Here is a 24,690-nt window from a genome sequence, read left to right as displayed (position 1 = left end):
GTAATACGCATAGCTCCGCGTACTAGTGGTGTTAAGTTTTGATTCACGAGTTTGTTTACAACTTCCTCGTCTTACATTTTGGGACGGAGACCGTAGTACACAATTTCGTTGTCCGACACTGCCAGAAAGAACTGTCGCAGTCGTGCCTTCTATTGACCTCCATCGATCGATCGATCGGTTGGCTGACAAATCAAAAGACGTGTAGATGTGAATGAATTGGTCGCTTCTCGTCTCGTCTCGGTAGTTAATTAGAATGTCCTGACGACTTGTTTGTTTCCAGGGAACAACTAGTATTTAGTAGACGCAGTAGAACATACAAAATCGATCGGGTGGTGAAAAGTTGCATGACCGGAAAAGGCAAATCTTTGCGTGCGCACTGGATCTAAATTTCGACGGTGCTACTAGAACAGAGAAAGACCAATTGAAAGACACATTCAAATCTTTGACAAGTCCGGCCGGATAAACCTACCATACATGCAGTTGAGCTTTATCCAGCACGCTAAGTAACCATAGATATGTTTTGCTTACTCAGTTTCATGGAAATGATCGGCATTCAGGGGCAAAAGCTCTTTTTTCTTCAAAGAAGGCGAATAGTAGCCCAGAAGCAAAATTAATCTGACCAAGAGCAAGGAAGACATGTGGCTGCTGCAGGTTGAACGGTTCTTGTCAAGGCTCTTCTAGCGGCTATCACAATATATTATCTCACTCCTCTTGACATCCCGGTGGAAGTCCTTCCGAAAATTGATAGCATCCGCCTTGCATGTCTTTGAACCAGCATGGACAAGGTTTTCGGAGGGAAATGCAAGGTAAACCGGGACCTCGTTTGCAAACCAAAGAACAAGGGCGGCTTGGAGTGCTCAATCTGAACAAATTTGCTAAGGCCCTGAGACTTCGATGGTTATGGTTTGAGTGGAAAGATAAGAGCAAGCCATGGATTGGCATGAGTGCCGTGCACGGAAGACGACCGCCATTTCTTTGCAGCGGCCACTACGGTCACCGTGGGAAATGGAAGGACAACAAGGTTCTGGAATTCATCTTGGCTAGGAGGATTGTGCCCTCGTGACATCGCTCCCCTGTCTCTACGATCTCTCTCACAAGAAAAACTCCTCGGTTCAGCAAGCTATGGCCAACAACCAATGGATTGCGAATATTGACATCTCAAATGGCCTCTCCCTTGAGCACATCCAACAGTTTGCTAACCTTTGGGACAAACTAATAACAGTGGCCCTCGATGACGACGTTGAAGACTCGATTATATGGAAGTTCACCAAAGATGGGGTATATTCTGCATCCTCGGCTTACAAGGCTTAATTTGAAGGCCTCACCACCTCGGACCTTGTCCATTCAGTGTGGACGGTGGGCGCCCCCTTGGTGCAAGTTTTTTTTTTTGCTTGGCTTGTTCTTCAAGATAGGATTTGGACTTCGGACCGCTTGAGCCGCCGTGGTTGGCCTAATTGCGGTCTATGCCCTCTGTGCAAGCAAACCCACGAAACCGCGACTCATCTACTCTTCCAGTGCCGCTACACCATGTGCATTTGGAATGACGTCCTCCCAAGGCTCGGCATGCATCACATCACCACGTCTACTTGGGTGACGAGGGCTTCGGTCAGAGAATGGTAGAATGGCAACCTTCAGATCCGTCTCGGCTCGCCCAAGGCGTTGGCCTCCCTCACGAAGCTCATCTCTTGGGAGGTTTGGTCGGAGCGCAATGCCAGAGTCTTCCGCAACTCGGCGGCCCCTTTCATGGTCATCATCAACAAAATCAAACAGGAGGTGGTACTTTGGGCTTTGGCTGGAGCGAAATATTTGGGTGTTGTAATGCCGCGAGATTAGTCCTTTTATTTGCCGCTTTGCGGTTTTTATCTAAAACTTTCTCCCTTAATCAATGATGAAATGGCAAGTCTTTATTTGGCTTGTTTCAAAAAAAAAAAGATCTGACCAAGAGAGAGCAGCTAGCTGCCTTTTCTTGGGAGTCAATCTATGGACGGACGGTTCCCTTCCCTCTGGGACGTACGTCACGCACGCGCATTGCATTTGCATAGTGCCACGTCATCGCCGCATGCATGCATGCATATTGCTTGCTACGTGCTCTGCTCGAGCAAGAGAGTCCTACCCAAACGTGCGTAAATCCATCTGCATTTGGGCAACAAGACCGTTGATCTCCGACAACAAGCACGCATAGTCCGGTCGAACGAGGCAACGAAGGTTGTGCGCTTTCGCCTGGCCTTCCGCAGCAACATAATGTACCGCTTTGACAAAATGACTGCTTAAGTTAATTGGTCAAATCCGGGTTCCGTCTACACTGGTAGTAGTAGTAGGAGCCACCACCTGATCGACTGATCGGGCTGTACATACATGTGCTTAGTTAATTAATTGCAGTCTAAGGGAAAGGAAGGAATAAGGATCGTGCTGCAAAAGTTAATTAACTGCCAGGTCCATACACACGCACCATACGATAGCATTTTCTTTCCTTACGATCTCAGAAAAAGGGTCAGGTTCCACTATCAGAAGGCAACAGAAGAGACAGCATAAAAAAAGGCATCCTAGTGCAAAACGATAGAAGAGCTAGCGAGCTAAAGCCGCCGCCTCCTACTAAGGCTAATCAGTTGAACCTAGGACAGCCAAGTTTCAACAGAACCATACACACTACTTTCTCCATCCCCAAAACAAGTATCTCAATTTTAGCATTTACAACTTTAACGAAAATCCAATTCGGCTCTTGGGAGCCCGTCAAAAATGTTAATTTTCAAATGTCAAAAAGTTTTGAAAAAAAATAGATGTGATCATGTGATCATTGTCACACCAGAAACGCTACCTGTAAATTTTTAGTAGGAAAGCTTAAGTATTTTGATCTGTGCAAACAAAAAATCAAGTCGAACGATAAATATTACCTCCAAATATTACACTTATTTTTGTTTTTTTCACCGACGAAGCACCGTCATCCCATTTCGCATGAAAATTAGCAATCACATTTGTTGCACTAACAAGAACATCTGTGAAAAAAATCAGAATTTTTTTAATTTTATTTACTATTTATTTTGAATTTACTGTTTATTAGGGAGGATATGCACCCAGGAGCCAAAGTGAATCCCGGTAGTCGTTGAGAATTAATTAAGAGCAGAAGCGTTCCTACGTACGGACGTACGCGGGCGCGAACTGGTCTTGTCAGACGTCAGTGAGAGAAGCCTCTTGAGAATGGTGGGTGGGTGCGTCGCCATCTTACAATGGCCATGAGACGAGGATGCAGAGCAGAGCTATAGCTACCATAGCAAAACACCTTAGCATAGTACTCGTATGTAGCCGGCCAAACGCTTCCTTTCCAAAAGCGAGAGGCACCCGCGAGAGTTCCCACCCGCGCGCACCCTGACAGCGACACGTAACAACGCGGGCAGCTTCTTCCATCATCATCATCCTCAAAGTACTCGTATTAAACTGTTAATTTCTCCATCTCAAATGCTAGCTAAATGTATTCGTTCCTCAACTGCTCCGTTGAACTGACGTTGCCAGTTACCTCACCAGCCATCCGAAGATGCAGTGATGGAAAAGAAATGCTACCAGCAAAACAATAGTAGCAGGTGGTAAAATTGGCTACAGTGTGCATCACAGCGCGACACGTACGTACGTACATCCATATCCTTGTCATAGTACTGGCCGGTTGTACATATTTCGACCACGAAACTGCAGTATACTTGCACAGACAAGTACTACATGAGCTACAGTATACTTGCACAGACAAGTACTACATGAGCTAGAGTCCACACGCGTCATTGTCATACGTACACACGTCAGGCGCCGGCCAGCAGCCAGCTGCATTCCGGATCATTTTTTCCTACAGCTAGCGAGCTAGTCGCATTCACCTTTAACCCAAGCCGGCACACAATGCCCAACTCGCCGGAGCAAAATCACCATCAACCTATCATCAACGTCACCGGCCGCGCAAACCACGCAGATTCGTTTTACCGCGCCGCGTTGCTCCGGCCAGGTCAAACCATCGGACCGTTCCGTTTACACCCGCCCGCGCCTCCGCCTGGGCTACCTCCCCCGTGACCACGACCCGATCCATCCATGGCGCCATCCGACCAACCCAGCACCTCGCTATATATACGCGCACGCGCCCCACCCACCCTCCACACCGCACCTCGACCCATCTTGTCAACCCGTCATCCATTCCATTCCCGATCCCCATTCCAAGAACGAAAGGAATCAGTTCGTTTCACTCGATCGCCAAGGAAGGAACCACTCGACCTCCATCGGCACCATGAGGGCGTTCCTGATGGGCTGCTTCCACCCGCGCGGCGGCGCCACGGACCCGGCGGCGGTGGCGGACGGCGACGAGGCGACCACGGCCACGGCCAAGGCCACGGCGCCGTCGAGGCCGCCCACCAGGAAGGGCAAGAAGAAGTCGATGCGGCGGGCGCCGAGCGCGACGGCGCGGCTGCGGACGCTCTCCTTCGACGACCTGTCCCGCACGCTGGCCTCGTCGGGGATGCACGCGTTCACCGTCGCCGAGCTGCGGGCCGCCACGCGCAACTTCTCCGGCAGCCACTTCATCGGGGAGGGCGGGTTCGGGCCGGTCTACAAGGGCTTCCTCGACGACAAGGTGGTGCCGGGGATGCAGCCGCAGCACGTGGCCGTCAAGTACCTGGACGCCGAGGGCCCGCAGGGCCACCGCGAGTGGCTCGCCGAGGTGGTCTACCTCGGCATGCAGCTCAGCCACCCGCACCTGGTGAAGCTCGTCGGCTACTGCTACCAGGAGCACCACCGCATGCTCGTCTACGAGTACATGGCCCGGGGCAGCCTCGAGCACCACCTCTTCAAGAGTAAGCGCCAGCATCCATTCACGCACGCACCACACAATTCTTCGATGATTGATCACGCCGACATGGTTACTGATCTGGGATGGTTTTGCAGATCTGCTGGCGAGCTTGCCGTGGGCGACGAGGCTGAAGATCGCGGTGGGGGCGGCCAAGGGGCTGGCGTTCCTGCACGAGGCGGAGACGCCGGTCATCTACAGGGACTTCAAGGCCTCCAACATCCTGCTCGAATCGGTGAGTAGCACTCCGCCATCCCTACCAACTCCGGCGGGCATATCATATCCCGTTCACGTTCATACCTCCATTTCCCGTGTACACGCACGCACGACTAGTTCGTCGGCGCCCCCCAGCATATACGATTTGATATGACGACCGTCTCCGTATCCCATTTCTGCGCGCGTACGTGCCAGCACGTTTTAAAACCTGCTAGTTGGCCGATCTCTGTCGGTTTATATTTCTCTAATGATGATGTCTCGGAGACTTTGATCCGTTGAACGGGCAAAGCCATGGACTTAATCTCTATTGGTAGTACTTAATTACTGTTAGCCACTAACAACCACAATTTGAATATGCGTGGAACCAGTAATCTTTTTTCCCGGTTGAATTGTCTCAATTGGCTATGCCTCGGACGGAATCAGACAAGCATCAATGTCCCTGTCATTGAGAGGAGGTAGGAAACGTGCCCTTGAGGATAATACAAAATTGGCCTCTTCGTGTTCTTAATTAATTCTCCTAGCTATATTAGCACCAGCTAGAACGCACAAACTGTAGCAGGAGCTGGCCAACATAGTCGAACATGTTTAAATCAACCACACCTACACCTAGTATACATCTAGTATGATAACCTAACCCAGCCACTTTACTTGACACCCCAGATAAGATAACCACGTAGTACAAATGTCAAATACACACAACAGTTCGGTACACATCCACCTAAACAACCGTGCACGCACTTCACGTGTATATTACTATTAACCAGTACACGTACGTCGACCGACCGGTGATTCTGACTCTGTATGTGCCTATGTATTGCAGGACTACACGGCGAAGCTGTCGGACTTCGGGCTGGCGAAGGAGGGCCCGTCGGGGGACGACACGCACGTGTCGACGCGCGTCATGGGCACGCACGGCTATGCGGCGCCGGAGTACATCCTCACGGGCCACCTCACGGCGAGGAGCGACGTGTACAGCTTCGGGGTGGTGCTGCTTGAGCTGCTCACGGGCCGCCGGAGCGTCGACAAGCGCCGCCGGGGCCGCGAGCAGAACCTCGTCGACTGGGCGCGCCCCTACCTGCGGCGGCCGGACAAGCTGCACCGCGTCATGGACCCCAGCCTCGAGGGCAGCTACTCCGCCGAGGCCGCCGCCAAGGCCGCCACCGTCGCGTACAACTGCCTGCACAGCGTGCCCAAGAACCGGCCCACCATGCGCGAGGTCGTCGACTCGCTCGAGCCGCTCATGCGCATGTCCCGCGACGTGCCCGCCGGGCTGTTCGTCTACACCGCGCCGTCAGAGCCGTCGCCGGCAGCCAAGGTCGTCGCCGACAAGGCCGCAGAGGACGGCGAGGAAGCCAAGGACAGCGGCATTAGCCCGGCGGCAGCGGCCAGGAAGAAATGCCAGCGCTCGGCCGTGCACACGGAGAGCGCGGCGCCCAAGTACGCGAGCTCCGTGGCGGGGAAAGAGAGCCGCGGCTCGCCGACGCAGAGGAGGGACAGAGGGGCGTGAGCAACAATGGCCCGCATGCGCGAGATTTTTGTTTGTTCAAAGTGTACATAATTGAAAGAACCACGATGTGTAATCTGTTGGTTGATTGATTTTTTTTCTTTTCTTGGTGATTGTATTTGTATCCCAAGAGCAAAAGGTGTTAGTACAGAATTCTTTTTCCAGGCCCAAACGATGGGTGTTCTTTCTTGATTGAGACGTTCCTTTTGAAAAATGAATCATCTGCAGCGGATTGTTTGGTACAGGGACTATAACAGGATTGTTCAAAGTGTACATAATTGAAAGAACCAGGATGTGTAATCTGGTGGTTGCTTCTTTTCTTGGTGATTGTATTTGTATCCCAAGAGCAGAAGGTAACGTACAGAATTTTTTTTCCAGGCCAAAACGATGGGTGTTCTTTCTTGATTTGCTATCTGAGACGTTCCTTTTAAAAAATACAAGTTCAACCACTCCCATAGCTAATGCTTTCAACTATCACTTTTGCAGAGATTAGAAAGCATCTGATTACGAGTGCGAAACATGTTCTGCACCAAACAGGACTTTTTTGCCACAGATGTAATCAATTTTGGGCAACTGCTTCGCATTTCTACAGTATTCTTTGTACAACATAGATAGCCAAGACAACTGGACACCACGAATCCAGGGCCGTTCGGCGTCTAGCAACAATTGTTGCTTTGGAACTGCATACCTGACCTACCACCCCTCTTCCACACTAGATCAAATTTGCTCTAAAAACCTAAACAGAGTACAACATTGCTGAAGGGGTGCAACCCCATAAAAATCTGGGGATTAACTGATCCTCACGGCAGCCCAAACCTCATTGTTCTATTACACAGGGAGTGGGTCATGATGCCGTCAGTAGAAACTGCGCAGATGGATAGTGATGAAGAGATTCCGGCAGCTCCACATCCGCATAATCTATCGCTGGGATGGCGATCGATAAATCCTCGGTCGAAAACGGTATGCTGCACCAAACAAGCATCAAATGTAAGTGCAAAATCGGCAACCACATAAACATACTCCACACTCTACAAACAGAACACGAAACTTTGGAAGGAGCATTTTCTACAGTGTGTTAAGCTAACTACCAACAAAATTATAGCTACCTTAAATCATCATCCAACAAAAAGGAATTTGACGCGAGGTTCTGAGTATCTTTGTTGACCATCTCCCGCATTGCAGCAACAACCTGTAAAATTGTAACATTTTCAAGACAAATAACGCAAGACAAAATCTAAAAGACGAAAGGTCCAAAGCTAAAAGTGCATACCTCATTTGATATTCCCTGGGTATTGTACTTGTCGTCCCAGTACATTGAGCATATCCTGTAGATTTGCCTAAGGCTCAAGGACTACACGTGAAAAGGGCTGGTTACAGTCTGCAACAAAATGATGGCTAACTGCAAAAACAGAAGCTGTACACAGAATTACCGGGCAGAGATCTTGACTGATCTCCTCAAGTGTCTTTTTCCTTTTTTGGTGTATAACCTACATTATGTAATCAGTGAGAAATACCCCAAGGCATAGAAGATGCAACAGAAATGACACGGAGAAAGTGCATCTTGCACAAGCAATTACCAAAAATCCGACAGCTTGTCTAATATAATTAAGCTCATGCCAAGAAGTTCCTGCAAACTAAAAGTAAAACGGATAATAAATTTGTGAAGAACAGAACAGAAAATAAGTAGCCACACAGAAAGTGATAATTTCCAGGTGTTACTTTTTCCAAAAGACGAGATATAACAGGAAAAATGAAACAATATTATTGGACATGAAACGAGCGGAGCCAGATTGTCAGGGTTTCTCGTAGTCCACTTCCTGAATTATATGCCAACCAGACAAGCAGAATGTAGAACTAGCACAACTTACCTCCTCAGAGACATCAGTAATCCATTTCTCCAGCAATGACAGTCCAGCTTTAACATATTCTCCATTGGAGAATGTACAACATTCACGCCGAAGAAGAAGACTGATGGCACAAAAAAATTGTTAGTATGACTGAAAGTGAAGTAGAATCTCATTATTCTGCTGGTCCCTTATCTGTACCATACTGACAAAGCATTTTCTGAAGTGTCAGTGTCCCATTACCTACAATTTTTTAACCCAAAGAATCCTATTTGTTCCGTCACATATAGACCCTTTCCTCGACCCAGAATTATAGCTACAGTGATCTATTCGCAAATAAAAGGAACAAGATTTTACCATTCGTTGAAGAGTTGTATTGTTTGTCAACTAATCTTAGAGGATCACTGTCGCAACACATGGCACTGGCTATCATGTGTGTTGCTTGCATATTATTAAGACACAGATACCCAAGTACTCAAATTATAATAGAAGGAGCTACCTGTTGAAAAGTTGTATGTTGACGAAGGAGAATAACTGAGTGATCAGCTTACGTATAAAGAACGATGGCACCTGCAGCACAAACATATAAGGTTACTAGAATCACTTGGATAAAGCTATCGAATCCTTTCTAGTGGAGAGTTGTGCCAAAATAAGAAGAGTTAAATGAAAGGCTTACATGATTTTCACGCAGAGTATCCATAAGCAAATTTAGGAAACTGACAATGTTGTCCCAGTGGGAGTTCGATGGCTGTTGAGCACTAACCCCTGGTGCTTTGGGAGCTTTTCCAGGGCGTGTTGATTTTGGAGCCTGACGTGCGATTTTTCAAAGGATACAAAAATGATCCAGTTGTACAATGCTGTCTGTAACCAAATCACAAAAGAGAGGAAGGTATATACCTGAATGCAAAGACTGAGAAGAGGTGATATTTCCTTTTTTAGATTATCCCTTAGCTGCCCAAAGATCTTTTCGACACATGCTGTTAGCTGCTGTTTGAATAGTATGGCTGGATACCTAGCATCCACTTGTGCAGTATCACCACGCCCTGCAAGCTATTGAAGCAATCTCAGTGTCAGGGAGAAAGAACGTTGTTATTCTATTTTACAGAGATTTGCAAGAAAAACTACAAAGATTGACTAGTTTAGTAGTGCTAACATTTACTCCCTCCGTCCCATAATGTAGGAAGTTTTTTGACACTACTCTAGTGTCAAAAAACATCTTACATTATGGGACGGAGGGAGTACAATATTTATGGCTGTGGTTATGCATCACTTGATATCTATGTTTCCATGTGTAATTTAAGAAAGCGTACCCATGATTTTGCAAATTATATGTAATCTATATTCTTGCATAACTGTGACCATACCCAATAACACTCAGTTCCAAAAGGATTCTTCAGCATATACTAGCTTTCAGAGCAAAATTGACTGGCAAGCTCAGTTCCTTACTTGGGCTAACTTCCCACCTAGCCCTCCAGCAGAGCGGCGAGATGGTGTACCAAAAAATCCATTTGACCGTAGATTCTTCTGCAGAAGGCACAGCAGTGCAGAAGTATTGGACAACCAATAAGGTAATCTACCATCTGCTTCCTTTGCCTGGAATAGGAACAAAAATAAGAATATTAAACCTATTGGCTTCCACAAATGAAATGTCTGTTGCGAATAGCAAAACAAATGGGGTCTTCGAACGATTTTACCTTGAGAACATCGTTTATGGCTTCAATTACATGATCAAAAATAGCAGTCCTCTCTGATTCAAAAGCACGCCAATGTAGAAGGCATCTGTAGATGATACATGCAGCAACTGGTTTGCCATCCTTGAACCCTAAATTTTCCTTTATGCAACTTAACAGGATTTCATGGTTTCCCTGCAAGAAACAATACCATCACTAAAATAGCTCAGAACTAAATTCTTACATGAATACCACAGAATCCTGAACAAACTATAAGCAATCTTATCTCTGAAGGCATCAACTGAATTCCATATGAAAAGAAGAACAGTCAGATTAAGAACAGTGCTGAATTCACCTCATGCCTTTCAACAGGCAACCTTGCCCTCCTTGACCCAGTACTATGTTGAACAGGAGACAGATATTTTGTTGTTGGTGGAGTTTCCTACAATTTTAGGTTTGACAGTTTCAAGCAGTTAGAAAAAGAGTATAAAACACTGGAGGTATCCAACTTGAATCAAAAGAAATCTTACAAATGTGCGCTTCTGCTCGCTGTTCGTATGACCAATCGAGTTAGAAAATTTCTGTATTCAGGGAAACAAGTCAGTTAACTAACCAAAATGACAATGCAGCTAGGTTAGTACTCAAACTTACCGTTACAAATATCACTAAGAAAAAATAGAGGTGCTGGGACCAAAATAGCAGTGTGACAAATACAAGGCATGAAAATTAGAGTGAGCATAAAGGAAAGAACCTCAGGCAGCGGTTTTGGAGTAATGCTAAATGCCTTTTGCCTTAGAACATGATTTTCATTTTCCAAGTTCGTAAGTTTCTCCTGCAATCTGAATGCAGGAAGGCTAACTATTAGATACTAACACTAAGCAAAAGAAATAACGCTCAAAAACCATAGACGCATGGATCATTCCAGAATCCTGCGATTATTTATATGCGGAAGGGAAAGCATACTTATCCAAATTTTGCTGGAGGCGGGTGCATTTTCCCTCCACATCTTTCAGTTTCTCCATCGTATCATCACTATTTTTACGAGCTGTGCTAAGTTCATTTTCCAATAATGAATTCTTCTCCGATAATGATTCGACTATGTTCTGTGGAAGCAAGAGAGAACTGCTTCAGCGGAAGTAACTAATTAACAATCAGCAGAAGCATCAAATGCTAGCATCAGTCAACAAGTCCCAAAAGGTCACTATAATTCATATTCAAAAGAGGGAATGGCAAAGCATATAGAACATTTAACGGAAAAACTATAACAGCAAAGCATAAAACCATAGTAGTTCCATGAATGACCCTTAGAATGAACCATGATATGTATGGAAAAAAATACTACCTCTGTTCACTTTTATAAGACGTTTTAGACATTCAGACACTGTCCAAAACAGTACAAAGCAAGCTGTCTGAAACGTATTATAAAAACAAACAGAGGGAGTACGAGTTAAGATCATGCACAGTGGCTAAAGTATTCGATAACTTGAATTTTTCACAATGCATGAAGTACACCAGTTAGTTCGTATGAAGTAACTAAAGTATTCAAGAACTTGAAATTTTTCACAAGAATGCATGAAGTAACCTAAGAAGCAAACTGAAAGTAATCGAGAACTTGAAATCTTTCACAAGAATGCATGAAGTAACCTAAGAAGCAAACTGAAAATGGAGGCAAATCAAACATATTTATGATAACATATTAAAATAGAGGAGACTTCAAACCTTTAGATTAGAGTTCTCATTTTCTTCTTCTGCTTTCAGAATCTTGTTACTGCGCAACATAGATATCTCTCTCAAAGAATCATCCAATTGCCTCTGGAGAATTAGATTTTTGTCATGTTCACTCCGGGCAGATAATTTAGCTGCAGCACATTCTGCGCTTAATGTTTCGATTATTTTGTCCCGCTTTGATATCTCCACCAACTTTGTTTCCTCACCAGCAGCCTGCATTTGAAAATCCATGCGTCAAGGAGCAAAAATTCATCATCATCGGAAACAAAATAAAGGAAAACTATCACAAACTCTGAACGCTGTCACACCTGCTGATTCATTTACATTCATACAACATCAAATGCAGGATAACAACCATAGCAGAAATGTTCAGAAAAACAATGAATTTGCATATGCAAAAAATATTTGTCCTTATACTGGCAGGAACAAGCATAACTGTCTCAAGTCTACGACATGCAGGGTAGCACATGCAAAATAAAGGAATCGCATTAAACACAAAAGCAATGAAGGCAGAGAAAAACATACCCGCATTCTCCTTTCCAGAGTAAGTCTTAAAGTAAGATCATCCAACTTTTTCTCAAGCTTATTCTTCGCCTCCCGGAGTGCACCAGCTTCATTTGCAGTCTGAAGAAGTAACCATAGCATAAGAATACTCCCGATGGACGCCAATAAAACAAAGCCGTTACACAAGCTCAGGAATTACAGACAGCACTATTCACAGAAGAAATCAGAGATAACATTAGATTGGAATGCTTTTCTTTTAGGTGTATATGGTTGTTAGGACCGGCTCTAAATATAAACAACATTAATCAGAAAAGGTGGTAGGCTCCCTCTCAACCTCGGCGACTTAGCCGGCCTACCCACATTCCTCAGAGTCATACACATGTCTTCAAATGACCGAGTTTAGACATGAAAATTCACAAGAAAACAGCGTTCAGAAGACCCTCGCTTCTTGGACTTAACCTGGCCCTCAAGATCTTAGCCATGTCTAATTAGGATTTCAGACTAAACCGCACAGCCGCTGCTTGACATGGTGCTGATAGGTGGCTCCCTCAAACGAGTCCACAATAACAAAGGAAATTGCGTGGTGTTTTAGGAAAAGAACTAGATCTTCAAAATACTTAAACTGGGTACAGCAAATCATTGTTATTTTCAGTACTGCTAGAAACATGCCAATTAATTTATTAGGCCATAAATAAATTACAGAATTGCAACCAGAAAAATACCATTCTGAGTTTCCTTAGCTCCCTTCTTGCAAGCTTTTGTCTCCAAGCACACTGAATTGCTATAGTGGCTTGCTTGTAATGCTGGAAAAGCATGGCAACCTTCCGTTTTCTCCAGAAAGACTACGAAGTGGCAACAAGAAACTCATGTCACATAAATTCAATAATACAAAGTGCTACCTCTTATAAGCAAGTGATGACATCACTGCAGTATAACATCCAGTACCTTCCTAATACTCCAATTAATCTAGAGGTAGATGGCCAAAAATATTAACATGCTTATAATGTAGAGGATCTTACGAGTTAAATTTTCAACTAATTGCTTGCTAGCATGGCAATTATCCCCAGATAATCAAGTTATCTTCTACTAAGATGGTATACTTGCTTTAAGTTTGTTTGCTTTCTTGCACAGTGTGCATACGTGTCTGGTGTGGGGAGGGGAAGATGAGGTGAACCTGTATCACTAACGCAGCCTTCTGCTCCCTGATGGCTGAGAAATAGCGGCGAGCAATAAACCCTCGAATACAAGACTGGATAAGCAGAGCTGCTGAACATGCTTCATGGTAATTCCGCTGTAACAGTAACCTTCTTGCATACTTCTGAAGAATTATGGCAGCCGCTGTTTCTCTTCTGATCTTATATATTTTCCTTGCAAAACAACCTGCAGTATCCTTCGAAAATTAACAATCAGGATGTACCAGCAATTACCAAGATAACACAGTTCATAGAAAATGCTTACAGACCTACCAGATAAGATTCTTGTAATTTGCAGGCCATGAACTTACTAGGCACAAGAGTACGGAGCATAATTACTTATCAACATTCAAGAATAGAAAGATAAAAAAACTATACGTACCAACAAACTATTTCTATGCCTAGTCAGTGGTCACAAAAATTTAGCACTGCAAGTGCACAATGAAGTTTGATATCTTAAGACATCATTTCTTCTATTAAGGCCGATTGCATTAAACTGTATATGTTTATCTGAATTCAGATTGCAGGTTGGCACCGTACAAGATAATAAAGATAGCAATTGATTAAGGACACATATTTACCTCTACAATATGCTTGTATTGAAATTGAAGCCTTCTTTGTTTTCACAAACTCTTTGCGGGCGGCGAATGTTCTGAAACAACTTTGAATGCGCCGTGCAGCATTGTCCAAAACCTCAGCACGACGCACATCTAGTATCGCGATTTGACCGGCTCTAAGGAAGACCTTATTTCTACCAAGCTATCAGGTAAACAAAAGTGTCAAATTCTTACTTTCTAAACTTGAGCTGATTTATTAGTAAACTATCAATTGATACTTCAAAAGGGAACAGAATGAGTGTGTGCTGAAAAATGCAAGGGCACTTTTTGGAAATTACATAATCAATTAGAAAAGCACAAATGAAGAGTAATGGGCAGACTGTGTGAATATGTTAATCACTAATATCATAAAAATATAAGGAAATGGAAATATTATAATATTATCAGGCAAGAAGCTTACTTGAAAATTGCCCAGCTTCATTTTTTCAAGAACTGCCTCTGTCAACGCCCTTTCATCATGACTGCATAATTGTTCATATTTGTCAAATAATTGACTCTCGTTTATGCAAACAGCCTGGATAAACTCACCGTTTTTTCACAGGGCTTCTCATAAACTACTAAAATTGTGGGTGCTATAACTAACATGATGAGACAGTATGTAAACCAAAGTTGGCAATTTAGCATGGGACGAGCAAACAAGCATGTTGGCAGCCATTTGAGATGGCATGGAGTAGTTAATCTATGCTACATGCTGATTCATATAGACTATAATAAAGCACCGAATTATTCCACAAACAAAATAAATTAACAGAAGCTATGCAAGAATTGGCTTCACCTACAATGAGTTGTAACTGACAAGGGCATATTGTATCAAAATGGCACCACGAATGGCTTAACTGCCAGAAAAAACAATTGTCTTCGACAAAATTCAGATTTAAACTCATGAGATAAAGATTGTCCGTAAGGAACGGGGCCATCTACAGTCACAGATAGCAAAACAGTGTGTTGTTTATCAAAGCAAAATTATATCAAATTCAGCACAGGCACAAAGAATCTGTTCAAACTAAAACAGTTGAACAAACAATCTGTTACAAAAAATGTTTCCACATGAATCGAATGTTCTGTACTTCTGGTCAAGATCGCAAACCCCATTAGCATTTAGCGCAAAAGGAGAAGTTTTATTGTTTACAAAGCGGTGCAGCCAACATTGCACATTGTGAAGCAAACAACTTGAACCAAATTAGTTGCATAGTGCATATATTAGGTACCTTCCGAACATCAACTCAGGAACTAGGACTCCAAACCGATCAACAAATTCAGCATATGTCCTTCTGGTCGGATAGCCAGCAAGACTAATGCGAACAGCCTCTAAAACACCCTGCGCCACCACCAAATTACAATCTTAGGGAAAATATCACCAATAGATCATGCATGTATCAACAGATGGTAGTAAAACAGCATCATTTAAGTAGGCTCATGATCTATATCTTGAAAGGGCATTATAGAGCACAATACTTAATGATAAATAATTGTCAACTTTTTAGTGATCTCGCATATGTGGTTCCAGATACATGCTTGAGATTGTAGGCCTCCTCAAGTCATATGCAGGTATGATGTAGTTACAAGATGAACTAATGAGTTTGGAAAAGGTTGGCATAGCAGTAATAAAGAATTTGGCATAAGATTGGTCCTTCTATTGTGAAATGTATGAATTAAAGCAGAAATAATCAGCATTAAGTCAGGCGTCAAACAGCTAAAACATTTTTATGTGGAAAGATGCACTTATAACAAAAACAATGAGGAAAGACCAAAAGAAATACACTATTTATGCTTAAGGTGGAAATTCTTACTCCACAGCGAAGTTGGTGCAAGACACTTTGATTTTCAAAAAGCTGAGGTCGATTAACAGAATTAGGCTTCACACAGCGTACATAGTGAGGTTCTGTCGAGCTCAGCGTTTCCATGAGGGCTTGAAGTTGTTGCTACAAAACAGTGAATATAACATACCAGTCAGAAGAGTCAAAATTTTGTAGGCTTGTAGCTTGGTGCACATAAATTGACAAGGCATAGCAACCAGATGAAAAAAAAAGTCATAGCAGATACGCATATTACAAAGGCCAAACTTAAAACAAAATCAATTGAGCTTTGTATTGGTACCTTAAATCGGGAAGCAACTGATGAGAACTTGTACGACGATCTTAATGACTCTTCAGGCAAAGAACTAAAAAGTCCAGAAACAAGTGAACATCTTGAAGATGATAAAAGATTGCAGTGCTCTGCAACAATATAATCCCGGTTCTTCTCCAGAAAAGAATCTGTTTGATACGTCACCTACAAATGGTGGATTCTGTCATAGTCAACACATGAAAAAGTAATCAAATAATCTGGCTGGTGGCTTACCTTCCCAGCATAGTGAGAGATGGTAAAATCTGTTTCTGAGAACTTGGTCTTCTCAAGCCTAGGATGGGAAGACAAGTTTCTGAACATCTTTGATGCAAAGGTTGCGTGAGTAGATTTTGGAAACATGCTGCAAAATCAAAGGATAACTCAGAATAGGAATTTGCTTGTATAAGTATAGAACTTCCATGGATAAATAAAACCAAGTATTTACCAAGCCTCATCCAGCAGTGCAATAATTCCAATAGGTTTCTGTTTGGAGAATATATGATAGAATTAGTCTCAGATGAGCACAAGGTAGCATGTTATCCAGATCAAACAAGGGGCAGAAAGATGATGGCAAAGCAGTATTTCAAACCATTTCAAATATCAATTATTGAAGGCCAGTGGATGCAAAAAAAGCAACGCCTAACGTAAGCATGCCCAACTACCAACGAAAACATACATACTGTTTATACTTTATACATTAAAAAACTCTGTATTTATTACCTGCACCGGTTAGTAATAATATTGCAGATATTAACAGCTTGCAGAATGAATATATTTAACAACCTTCTAGGAAACAGCGGCATTTCAGTAACACACACTTAAGTCACCTTCGCATTATCATCCATTATACCGGGTATTGACCATATGATCAATGATGCTATTTATTCCATGAGCAAAGACTTTACAGCCTACGTAGTTCAACCCCGATAATATTCATTGGCCAGAATAAAAATAAACACACCAAAATCTTGGGAGGATGGAATGCATGCTGTACACAAAGTGTTACATGATAGATACATGATTATTTCCATCACCACAAACCATGATTATTTCCATCACCACAAACCTAAAACCAGGGAAGTGAGGGTACCATGAGTGATTTCAATATAATTAGATGGTGATGAGGACATTTGATGTCAGGTCAATACTTGCAATTAGCGAACAGGCAGCGTGTAACATCAAAAAAGTGAGACCAACCAGGGACCCTTGGTGTCTTTTTATAGAAAGAAGACAACCTGAGGCGCCATGCGGAAGGTAAGATTCGAACATGGGTGGGCTGCATGCACATTTGCACTTCTAACGGCACTCAGTTGTCAAACATCGTCAGTACACTGATGCTCGAGGCATAAAAGAGGTCACTCAATACTTGACATAATAACTTGTAAAAAGGTCACTCAATCCAAGTGCAAACAACTAAACACAAAGTAATAATCTAACCACCTAAAACTGAGAATATGATAAGAAAGTCAACGAAATAAGAAATCTAGCACGCTAAATCAAAATATAAAATGTGCATTTGAACAACGACCACTTCTCATTAACTAAAATTAGTAACGGCAATGAAACAACCTTTTCGATCAAATCTAGCATATCTTGATTGTCAATGAATTCAATGTAGCTCCAATTAATTTTCTCGCTTTTGTACTCCTCCTGCTCCATCTTGAATACGTGCTGAGGAAACACATGTGTAGCATTTGATGTTAACGAAAACAAGTGAATTAAGTATGCAAGGGCAGAGTATGTTGCCAACTTGTCATCCATTAAAGAGACGTTGTTCTACATCTGGCACTGGAACATACCTCATTAAAATGTTGCTGAAGCTTTTCATTGGCAAAGTTGATGCAAAACTGCTCAAAGCTACAGAGATAAATGAAAAAGGAATACCGTTTAAGAACCAGACAGGAGGGCAAATTCAATATTTAATGCGACCGCTGGTGGCTAAATTGCATGTTTTTACCAACATTTTCCAAAGTAGATAGTTATAATATGTGCAGAACACAGAATAACTAAGCAGAAAGAGATTCTGAACCAAAATAATAATTCTGTGAAAAGATTGGCAGTCAGATGAGAACAGACAATAAATACCATCTTAAATATACATAAATCGGCAAACTGTTAAAAATGCTTAAAGCAAACAAACTATACATAAGTGATTAACGTTCATATCAGCTCGGCTATTTAAAGACCTGTTGTGTTTGAAGCTTTCAAAGCCGTAGATATCCAAAACACCGATTTGTGCCTTGGAATCAACATCTTGACCAATTGACTTGTTAATATTCTCAACAAGCCTGAAAACATAAAAAATGTGTTACCATATGCAAGCATACAAAACTTATCGAACAAGGCCGAGAGAAAATACCAGTCAAATAGTCTTGCATATACAGTCTTTGCGAGAGCATCACGATTAGCTGCTGCTGCAGCACAATCCAATTCTTTTATAATGATTCCCTCATTGGTGTGTATAGACCGGGTACATAAAGATGAGACCAACAGATCTGGATCGCACCTAATTCAAATAGCACAGTGATACTATAAACAACGATTTTAACTAAAAAAGAAAGATATAGAAAGGTAGTTTCCTTCAGGTCCAGAATATGACATAATTACTGCTATGCAAAAAGCATAAGATTCATGGTTGTGCATACGTTAAGATTCATTGATGCAAACGTTCAATGCATTCTCACTAAACTGTGGTTCATTCAACCTTCTACAGAACTGGTGTGAGAGCTAAAACAACAATGGTAGGTAGTTTAATATTATAAATTGATTGTAGATTCAGTCTTCACCAAGGAATATATGTTATACACAGTTACCAGAGAGATGTCACTTACATGCAAGCACAGATAAGGAGATTCGATTCAATTGAATATAAATACATCACGCATGATGAGAACTAAGAGTTTTAACTATTTGGATATTCCCTAACATAGGATATAAAGAGTATCCTCTGCTGGTCGGCAAAAAACTAGGGGCGAATTCATCTACATCCATGACCTCAACAGACAGGTCATTTAAATTAAACAGTCAACGAATTTAGGACTCAATGTAACTTTCTGTGACCATGATTAGTACAGACAGATGGGGATTATGAAAACAATAGATGTGTTGCACACATGTGCCTAAAAATAAATTCATACATGAGTAGTGTAGCTGTCATTTGGAGGTGAAAATTTGATGTTGAATCTTTAATTTTCGACGAATCAGAATCCTTTCCCGGAGAAAACTCAATATTGCCAAGATGGAGAATGGCTGCCAATGTCCGAAAAATAGCATCCTGTATATAAAGTACAGCATACACATTCATTCTTATTTTCTTACAAAAAAAAAGGCAAAGCTACTCAATATAAGTACTGTAAAGTAAGCTTTTGGTTAGTATCGTATTTCCATATTAACATCTGTATATGGACAGGTTCTGTTAGAAACCTGATCGCTTCTGCTGATTCCGACAATATCCATTGCCCTTTTTGTCTTCCAGTACTCATCTTCATTATTTATCCCTTCCAATTCATACGTCTTGCTTTGATTCAAGTAATGGAAAGTACTAGCGTGCCCAAGCTTGTATAACTCCGCATCCTTCAGAAACAAGATCAAAATTAACCTCACAGCTGCATGGCTCCAACACGTGTTTTGATCAATGACAGCACAACATTCAGTATACACGAACTCTAGAATACTATCCGATTCATATTTAGTATACGCAAACTCTACAATACTTCCATCCTTAGAATAGGAGTTTTGTCTCCAAATGTGCACAATGAAGCTTATTGAATATTGACCACCAATATACTAGGGAAGAATTTCAATGAGTCGCATGAAAGTAACACTAGCATCTGACATTAGCCATATCTATCAGCATCAATTGACACAATTCTACATCATGACCATGTCAAAGTATAAAATAAACTTATTTTGGAAAGACGGCCATGAGAATAGCATTTTTTACATATCTCCAGCACGATCCTTCTCTTCACCAGATAAATTGCATAAGTTAGGTCATCAGACAAATAGCCCAAAAGTCAGGATATCAAATTATTGATAGCCTAACATAATCCATACCAATAGACACTATTACACTTCTGACGCATACCGTGGAAGTAACAGGTTTTCAAATTTATATAGATAAAAATCATAATACAGAACAGATACAACTTCCATACTTCTCAACCCACCAAACATCTAAACCACTGATTACTGTGAATTTGGCTAGTTTAAAAAACGCATATCTCGGCAACACTATACTCAAATGAAATACCAAATGATTGCAAGTCCAACAGTCTTGTGAGTATATACCATTAAATCAATAAATCATGAAACAAGGAAACCAGGGATGAATTTGATCGAGTACGACTATTGACACGCCCTTCAATCTCTACTAATAAAATGGCGAGTTCCATTTCTTCTAAAAGTCACCAAAGTTAGTGTACCCAGAACAACTCACACCCCACGATCTAATCCATCTAACTAAATCTAAGAGCTGGTATTGCTTCCATGGTCTGCCGTCCAATCCAAGGGCTAATATTCAAAGTTTTGCCACAGCCCCACGCATGTCCTGCCCCAATCACGTAGCCACGACCTCCCTCGCACAATCCTCCCCTCATTAATAGCATACGCAATATCCATGCTAGCACTAACCAATTGATTACATCCTACCTAATATCAACATGCAATTAAGATCTTGCCAAATATTAGTTTGTCATGCAATTAATATAGTGCCTAATATTAACATGCATTGCACGTGCACGATTACTATTCCGTCCCAAAATATAAGAACGTTTTTGACACTAGTGTAGTGCCAAAAACGTTCTTATATTTTGGGACGGAGGGAGTAGTTACTATTCTCAGCTTGACTTTTCGGTAAAAAATATGTGGGCTTTAACAACTTCGTAAAAAAATTGGAGCCACGCTACATAGCAGTGGAACTCATATAACGTACAAGAAGAATAACAAGTAAACAAATTGCAATAGTTGGTACTGGTGCACATACCTTCCCCGATGCACATAATTGATAAAAACAATGAAAGTTCCTTTCAGGATCAGTAATTTGCACAACACGAGATCTTTCCAGAAGATAAGTCCTAATTGCAGCTCCGGATATTCTACCACTTGTATCAAACTGAATCTCAACAAATTTTCCAAACCGGCTGCAACCAAGACAGAATTATAAGTTGATATTATATAAAGAAACTTCTAAATGGTTGAGCTTTACGAAATAGTAAAGACATGAAATGTTCTCGAACTTATTGCCACTTGGCAGTTATCAGTTATTTTCTAAGTGAAGAACACATCTGAAATATTGCACACAACTGACCCAGTATTAAGCACTGTGGGAGTAAAGCCTCACCTCGAGTTGTCATTTCTAACTGTTTTTGCATTCCCAAATGCCTCCAAAAGTGGGTTGGACTGGAGAGAAACAAATAAAAACATTTTAAGATAACGCCTTCAACATTCCCACTGTGAAATCAAATACTTCACAAAAACAGAAAATGGAATGGGTCAATGGAAAGACTATGGTTTCCAGCAATCACTGGAAATAACGTGGGGTAAAACTTACTTCGAGAACTTGTTGCTCAACTGATCGATCATCAAGAACAGCTCTGCCACCAACATATGTGAGATACCGCATGATGAGTTTTGTTGTTTCAGTCTTTCCAGCACCGCTTTCACCACTAACTAAGATTGACTGGCTCATGGAATCATTCAGCATAGCCCTACATTTCATTAATAAATGTCAACAGTATATTATATTAACAGGGCGTCATGACTGAATCAGAATGTACCACCCACCTGTACGATGCGTCAGCGACCGCAAAAACATGCGGACTCAACTCCCCTAACTGGACACCCTTATATTGCTCCATCATGTACTCGTTGTACAGGTGAGGCAGCCTCGTGAAAGGATTAACAGCAATCAAGATGCTTCCAGTGTATGTCTATCTCGATAAAGACAAGTGGAAAAGATGTCATACAAAGGCTCCCGTAACTGAAGCAGAAAAACAGAAGTGCGCCTATTTACCAAGTCATGTCAACAAATGAACAAGAGAAGACTCAGAAGAGATTATAGTTAATGATTAAACTTGAAAAATCGGAGGAACAGGAATTCGTCCCAAGTAATTCATCGCAATTTTACACACGTTAATGCCTTTCATCCTTTGCATATTTCCATATAGAATTACATAGTAGTATATGCATGAAACATGTTTCAACATTACCATGACTGGATAAATATAATTGCCGCAAAGCCTTGGCGCAGCGGTAAAGCTGTTGCCTTGTGACCATGAGGTCACGGTTTCGAGCCCTGGAAACAGCCTCTTGCACAAATGCAAGGAAAGGCTGCATACATAAGACCTGAAATGGTCGGACCCTGCACAAGCGGGAGCTACGTGCACCAGGCTACCCTTTTTTAAACACACCATCGAGATGAGAGATGACCTTCCAAAGTATCCAATTTGATGAGACGTTTGTCCTATGTGTTATATTTTTAATACTGCATATATTTCAGTTTTAGTTTCAATGGATTTAGCAGGTGCCAGATTCACGTGATAAAAGTCTTTTCCATCAAATAAAAGAAGTGCTAGTAAAGTACTTACATATATCTCATTTAATGCATATCTTCGCTTCAGATTGTATAGAACACCCGGTTCATTAAGATAGGTCAGTTTGGTCATGTCATCGACATGGCCCCCACCGAGATTTTCATCTGTGTCCCTAGGCAGCAATTTCTCCGGTAAAACTGAAATCTGAGAACAAAAAAAAAAGATAAATAAACTGAACAGATAAATTCCCATCAGAATAACCAAAACCAGGTCTTTGTAAACTTGTTAGACAGGAAGACAAATCTCGAAGATACTTCTCAAATTCTGTTAAAAGTGTTGAGCAAAAAATCATAGTATAAACTAAAATCCACCACGTAGCAGATCGCGTCAACATAATCTATCTGTGGACTGGACTCAAATTCTAACCAAGTGCAAGCCCCAAACAGCTCACTAAGAGGAGGGGTTCGAAACTAATGCTACACAAATTTGTATGCATTATATGTTCTTGGTAAACATTTAAAAAGCCAAGTTACCTACAAGTGAACGTGTCGGACAATCTAATCAAAATAAAGAAAGGCATAAGATCAAAACAAACAAGCAGCATAACTCAAATGCAGCTCATACAGATAATATTCAACTGATGGCAATCCCCTGCCATCGAAATTCAAAATTGATCAGCACTAGCAATCCAGGGTAACTTGCAGAACCCCGTGTGTTCAAAAGACCATACAATTATCCAAAAGTACTCTTACTGAAGCTTGGAGCCATTTCTACCACAATATAAGTCAGGCAAGTAACAACTCCTAACCAAATTCAAATCTAAACAGTCAAGTATTTCAAATTCGGGTCGAATTAACACCACGGATACAATAAACTGTGAATGCTGCAACCTACAATCCAAATTTCCGACTAGAATTATCCGCTGGCGCTGCACTTTCAGGACCCAGTACAGAGTCGCGCCGACAAAGCTACGGATTCAAATTAAATACCCACGAGAGTGGGCCTACTTCCGCCAATTTGAATTGGCTTCTCCTCACCAGCGCAATTTGCGCAAAAAACTCGAAACCAATTCTAAAATAAAAGCAGGCTGAAATTTGGACAACTTCGGTACAGTGGTAGCAAAAATCTGATCAGAACTAACACCGGAACGCAAAACCACTCTCTGGCGAACCCAAATCTAGCACGCCGCAAACCGGCCCCAGACGACCGGCGTCCACATCCGCAGCCACGCTCGCGTCCACGAGGAAAAAAATATCCAGACGGCGCGGCGCAAACTTCGACCGCACGGAATGGGGGCCGACAGCGACAGAGGCAGAGGCAGAGGCAGGGGAGGAGGAGGGATTCGCGGCACCTTCTTCCGCTGGCTCGTGAGCACGACGACGGCGCTGCGGTCCTTGGCCTCGACCACCTCGGCCTCCACCCAGCCCTCCCCCTTCTCCTCGACCCAGACCTTGGACCCCTTCCGGTAGCTCATCCCGCCGAAACCCTAGGGGGCCGCCCCGGGCCCCTCCCAGCCCTAGGCAGACCCTCTCCGCGGAGGCCGGCGGCGCGGGCGGCGGCGGGCACGAGGCGCGCGAGGGGGCGGGGGCGGTTCGGGCGCCGGGCGTGAGCGGCGCGTGGCTTATCGGAGCCCCGACTAGAGCGCCGCAGGGTGGACTCGTGGGCTCATGCCGAAATTTTTGCTTTGCCTTGGCGCTTCTTCCCTCCCGTGCGCTTTCTACTAGAGGACGAAAAGGGCATAAGAGTGGAAATCCTGGATTCTTCGGGGTGGTGGATGCAAATGTGCCTCGCGGACGTGGCACCGGAATTTGAACTGGCCGGGGGTGGATGCGTCGTTTCCGCGTGCGTGGCAGACGCTTTCAAGGCGGTGGGCCGGTGGTGGGGCCTACGGGCAGAGGCTGTCCTCTTGTGTGGGGAGAGGCTGCCTGGGCCCACGGGGAGGTCCGGTCGGTTCAAACCGGC

General features: G+C 42.8%; 2 protein-coding genes across 2 annotated transcripts; one reads left to right on the top strand and one right to left on the bottom strand.

Annotated features, from left to right (window-relative positions):
* The first annotated feature begins 4,133 nt into the window (after positions 1–4,133).
* Positions 4,134–6,695, top strand: LOC123138487 (serine/threonine-protein kinase RIPK). Its single transcript, XM_044558465.1, has 3 exons — positions 4,134–4,820; positions 4,912–5,048; positions 5,850–6,695. Exons 1-3 carry the CDS (start codon positions 4,259–4,261, stop codon positions 6,534–6,536), a joined length of 1,386 nt encoding a protein of 461 aa, XP_044414400.1. The 5' UTR covers positions 4,134–4,258; the 3' UTR covers positions 6,537–6,695.
* A 394-nt stretch (positions 6,696–7,089) lies between these two features.
* On the bottom strand, positions 7,090–24,411 carry LOC123138486 (protein OPAQUE1). Its single transcript, XM_044558464.1, has 38 exons — positions 24,080–24,411; positions 22,783–22,932; positions 21,980–22,125; positions 21,747–21,903; positions 21,537–21,595; positions 21,180–21,336; positions 19,619–19,768; positions 19,333–19,469; positions 18,555–18,701; positions 18,382–18,483; positions 17,995–18,052; positions 17,765–17,866; positions 16,641–16,678; positions 16,430–16,556; positions 16,187–16,360; positions 15,880–16,011; positions 15,298–15,407; positions 14,490–14,550; positions 14,054–14,231; positions 13,454–13,659; positions 13,002–13,121; positions 12,301–12,399; positions 11,767–11,988; positions 11,011–11,150; positions 10,799–10,886; positions 10,578–10,628; positions 10,403–10,489; positions 10,072–10,242; positions 9,824–9,970; positions 9,275–9,427; positions 9,054–9,185; positions 8,877–8,947; positions 8,402–8,501; positions 8,111–8,167; positions 7,964–8,020; positions 7,804–7,884; positions 7,640–7,722; positions 7,090–7,498 (listed from the first exon to the last, which is right to left on the bottom strand). Exons 1-38 carry the CDS (start codon positions 24,200–24,202, stop codon positions 7,378–7,380), a joined length of 4,494 nt encoding a protein of 1,497 aa, XP_044414399.1. The 5' UTR covers positions 24,203–24,411; the 3' UTR covers positions 7,090–7,377.
* Positions 24,412–24,690: the final 279 nt, after the last annotated feature.

This window comes from Triticum aestivum, chromosome 6B (assembly GCF_018294505.1).
Source record: "Triticum aestivum cultivar Chinese Spring chromosome 6B, IWGSC CS RefSeq v2.1, whole genome shotgun sequence".
NCBI lineage: Eukaryota > Viridiplantae > Streptophyta > Magnoliopsida > Poales > Poaceae > Triticum > Triticum aestivum.
Note: the sequence above shows the minus strand (reverse complement) of the source record. Positions and strands in the feature narration are given on the sequence as shown.

Coding starts and splice junctions, on each gene's coding strand:
- LOC123138487 (XM_044558465.1), top strand. CDS start 4,259: ATGAGGGCGTTCCTGATGGGCTGCTTCCACCCGCGCGGCGGCGCCACG. Junction 4,821..4,911: donor CGAGCACCACCTCTTCAAGA/GTAAGCGCCAGC, acceptor ATGGTTTTGCAG/ATCTGCTGGCGAGCTTGCCG. Junction 5,049..5,849: donor CCAACATCCTGCTCGAATCG/GTGAGTAGCACT, acceptor TATGTATTGCAG/GACTACACGGCGAAGCTGTC.
- LOC123138486 (XM_044558464.1), bottom strand. CDS start 24,202: ATGAGCTACCGGAAGGGGTCCAAGGTCTGGGTCGAGGAGAAGGGGGAG. Junction 19,470..19,618: donor GAATCAGCAGAAGCGATCAG/GTTTCTAACAGA, acceptor CTTTATATACAG/GATGCTATTTTTCGGACATT. Junction 8,948..9,053: donor ATACTCTGCGTGAAAATCAT/GTAAGCCTTTCA, acceptor TTTGTGCTGCAG/GTGCCATCGTTCTTTATACG.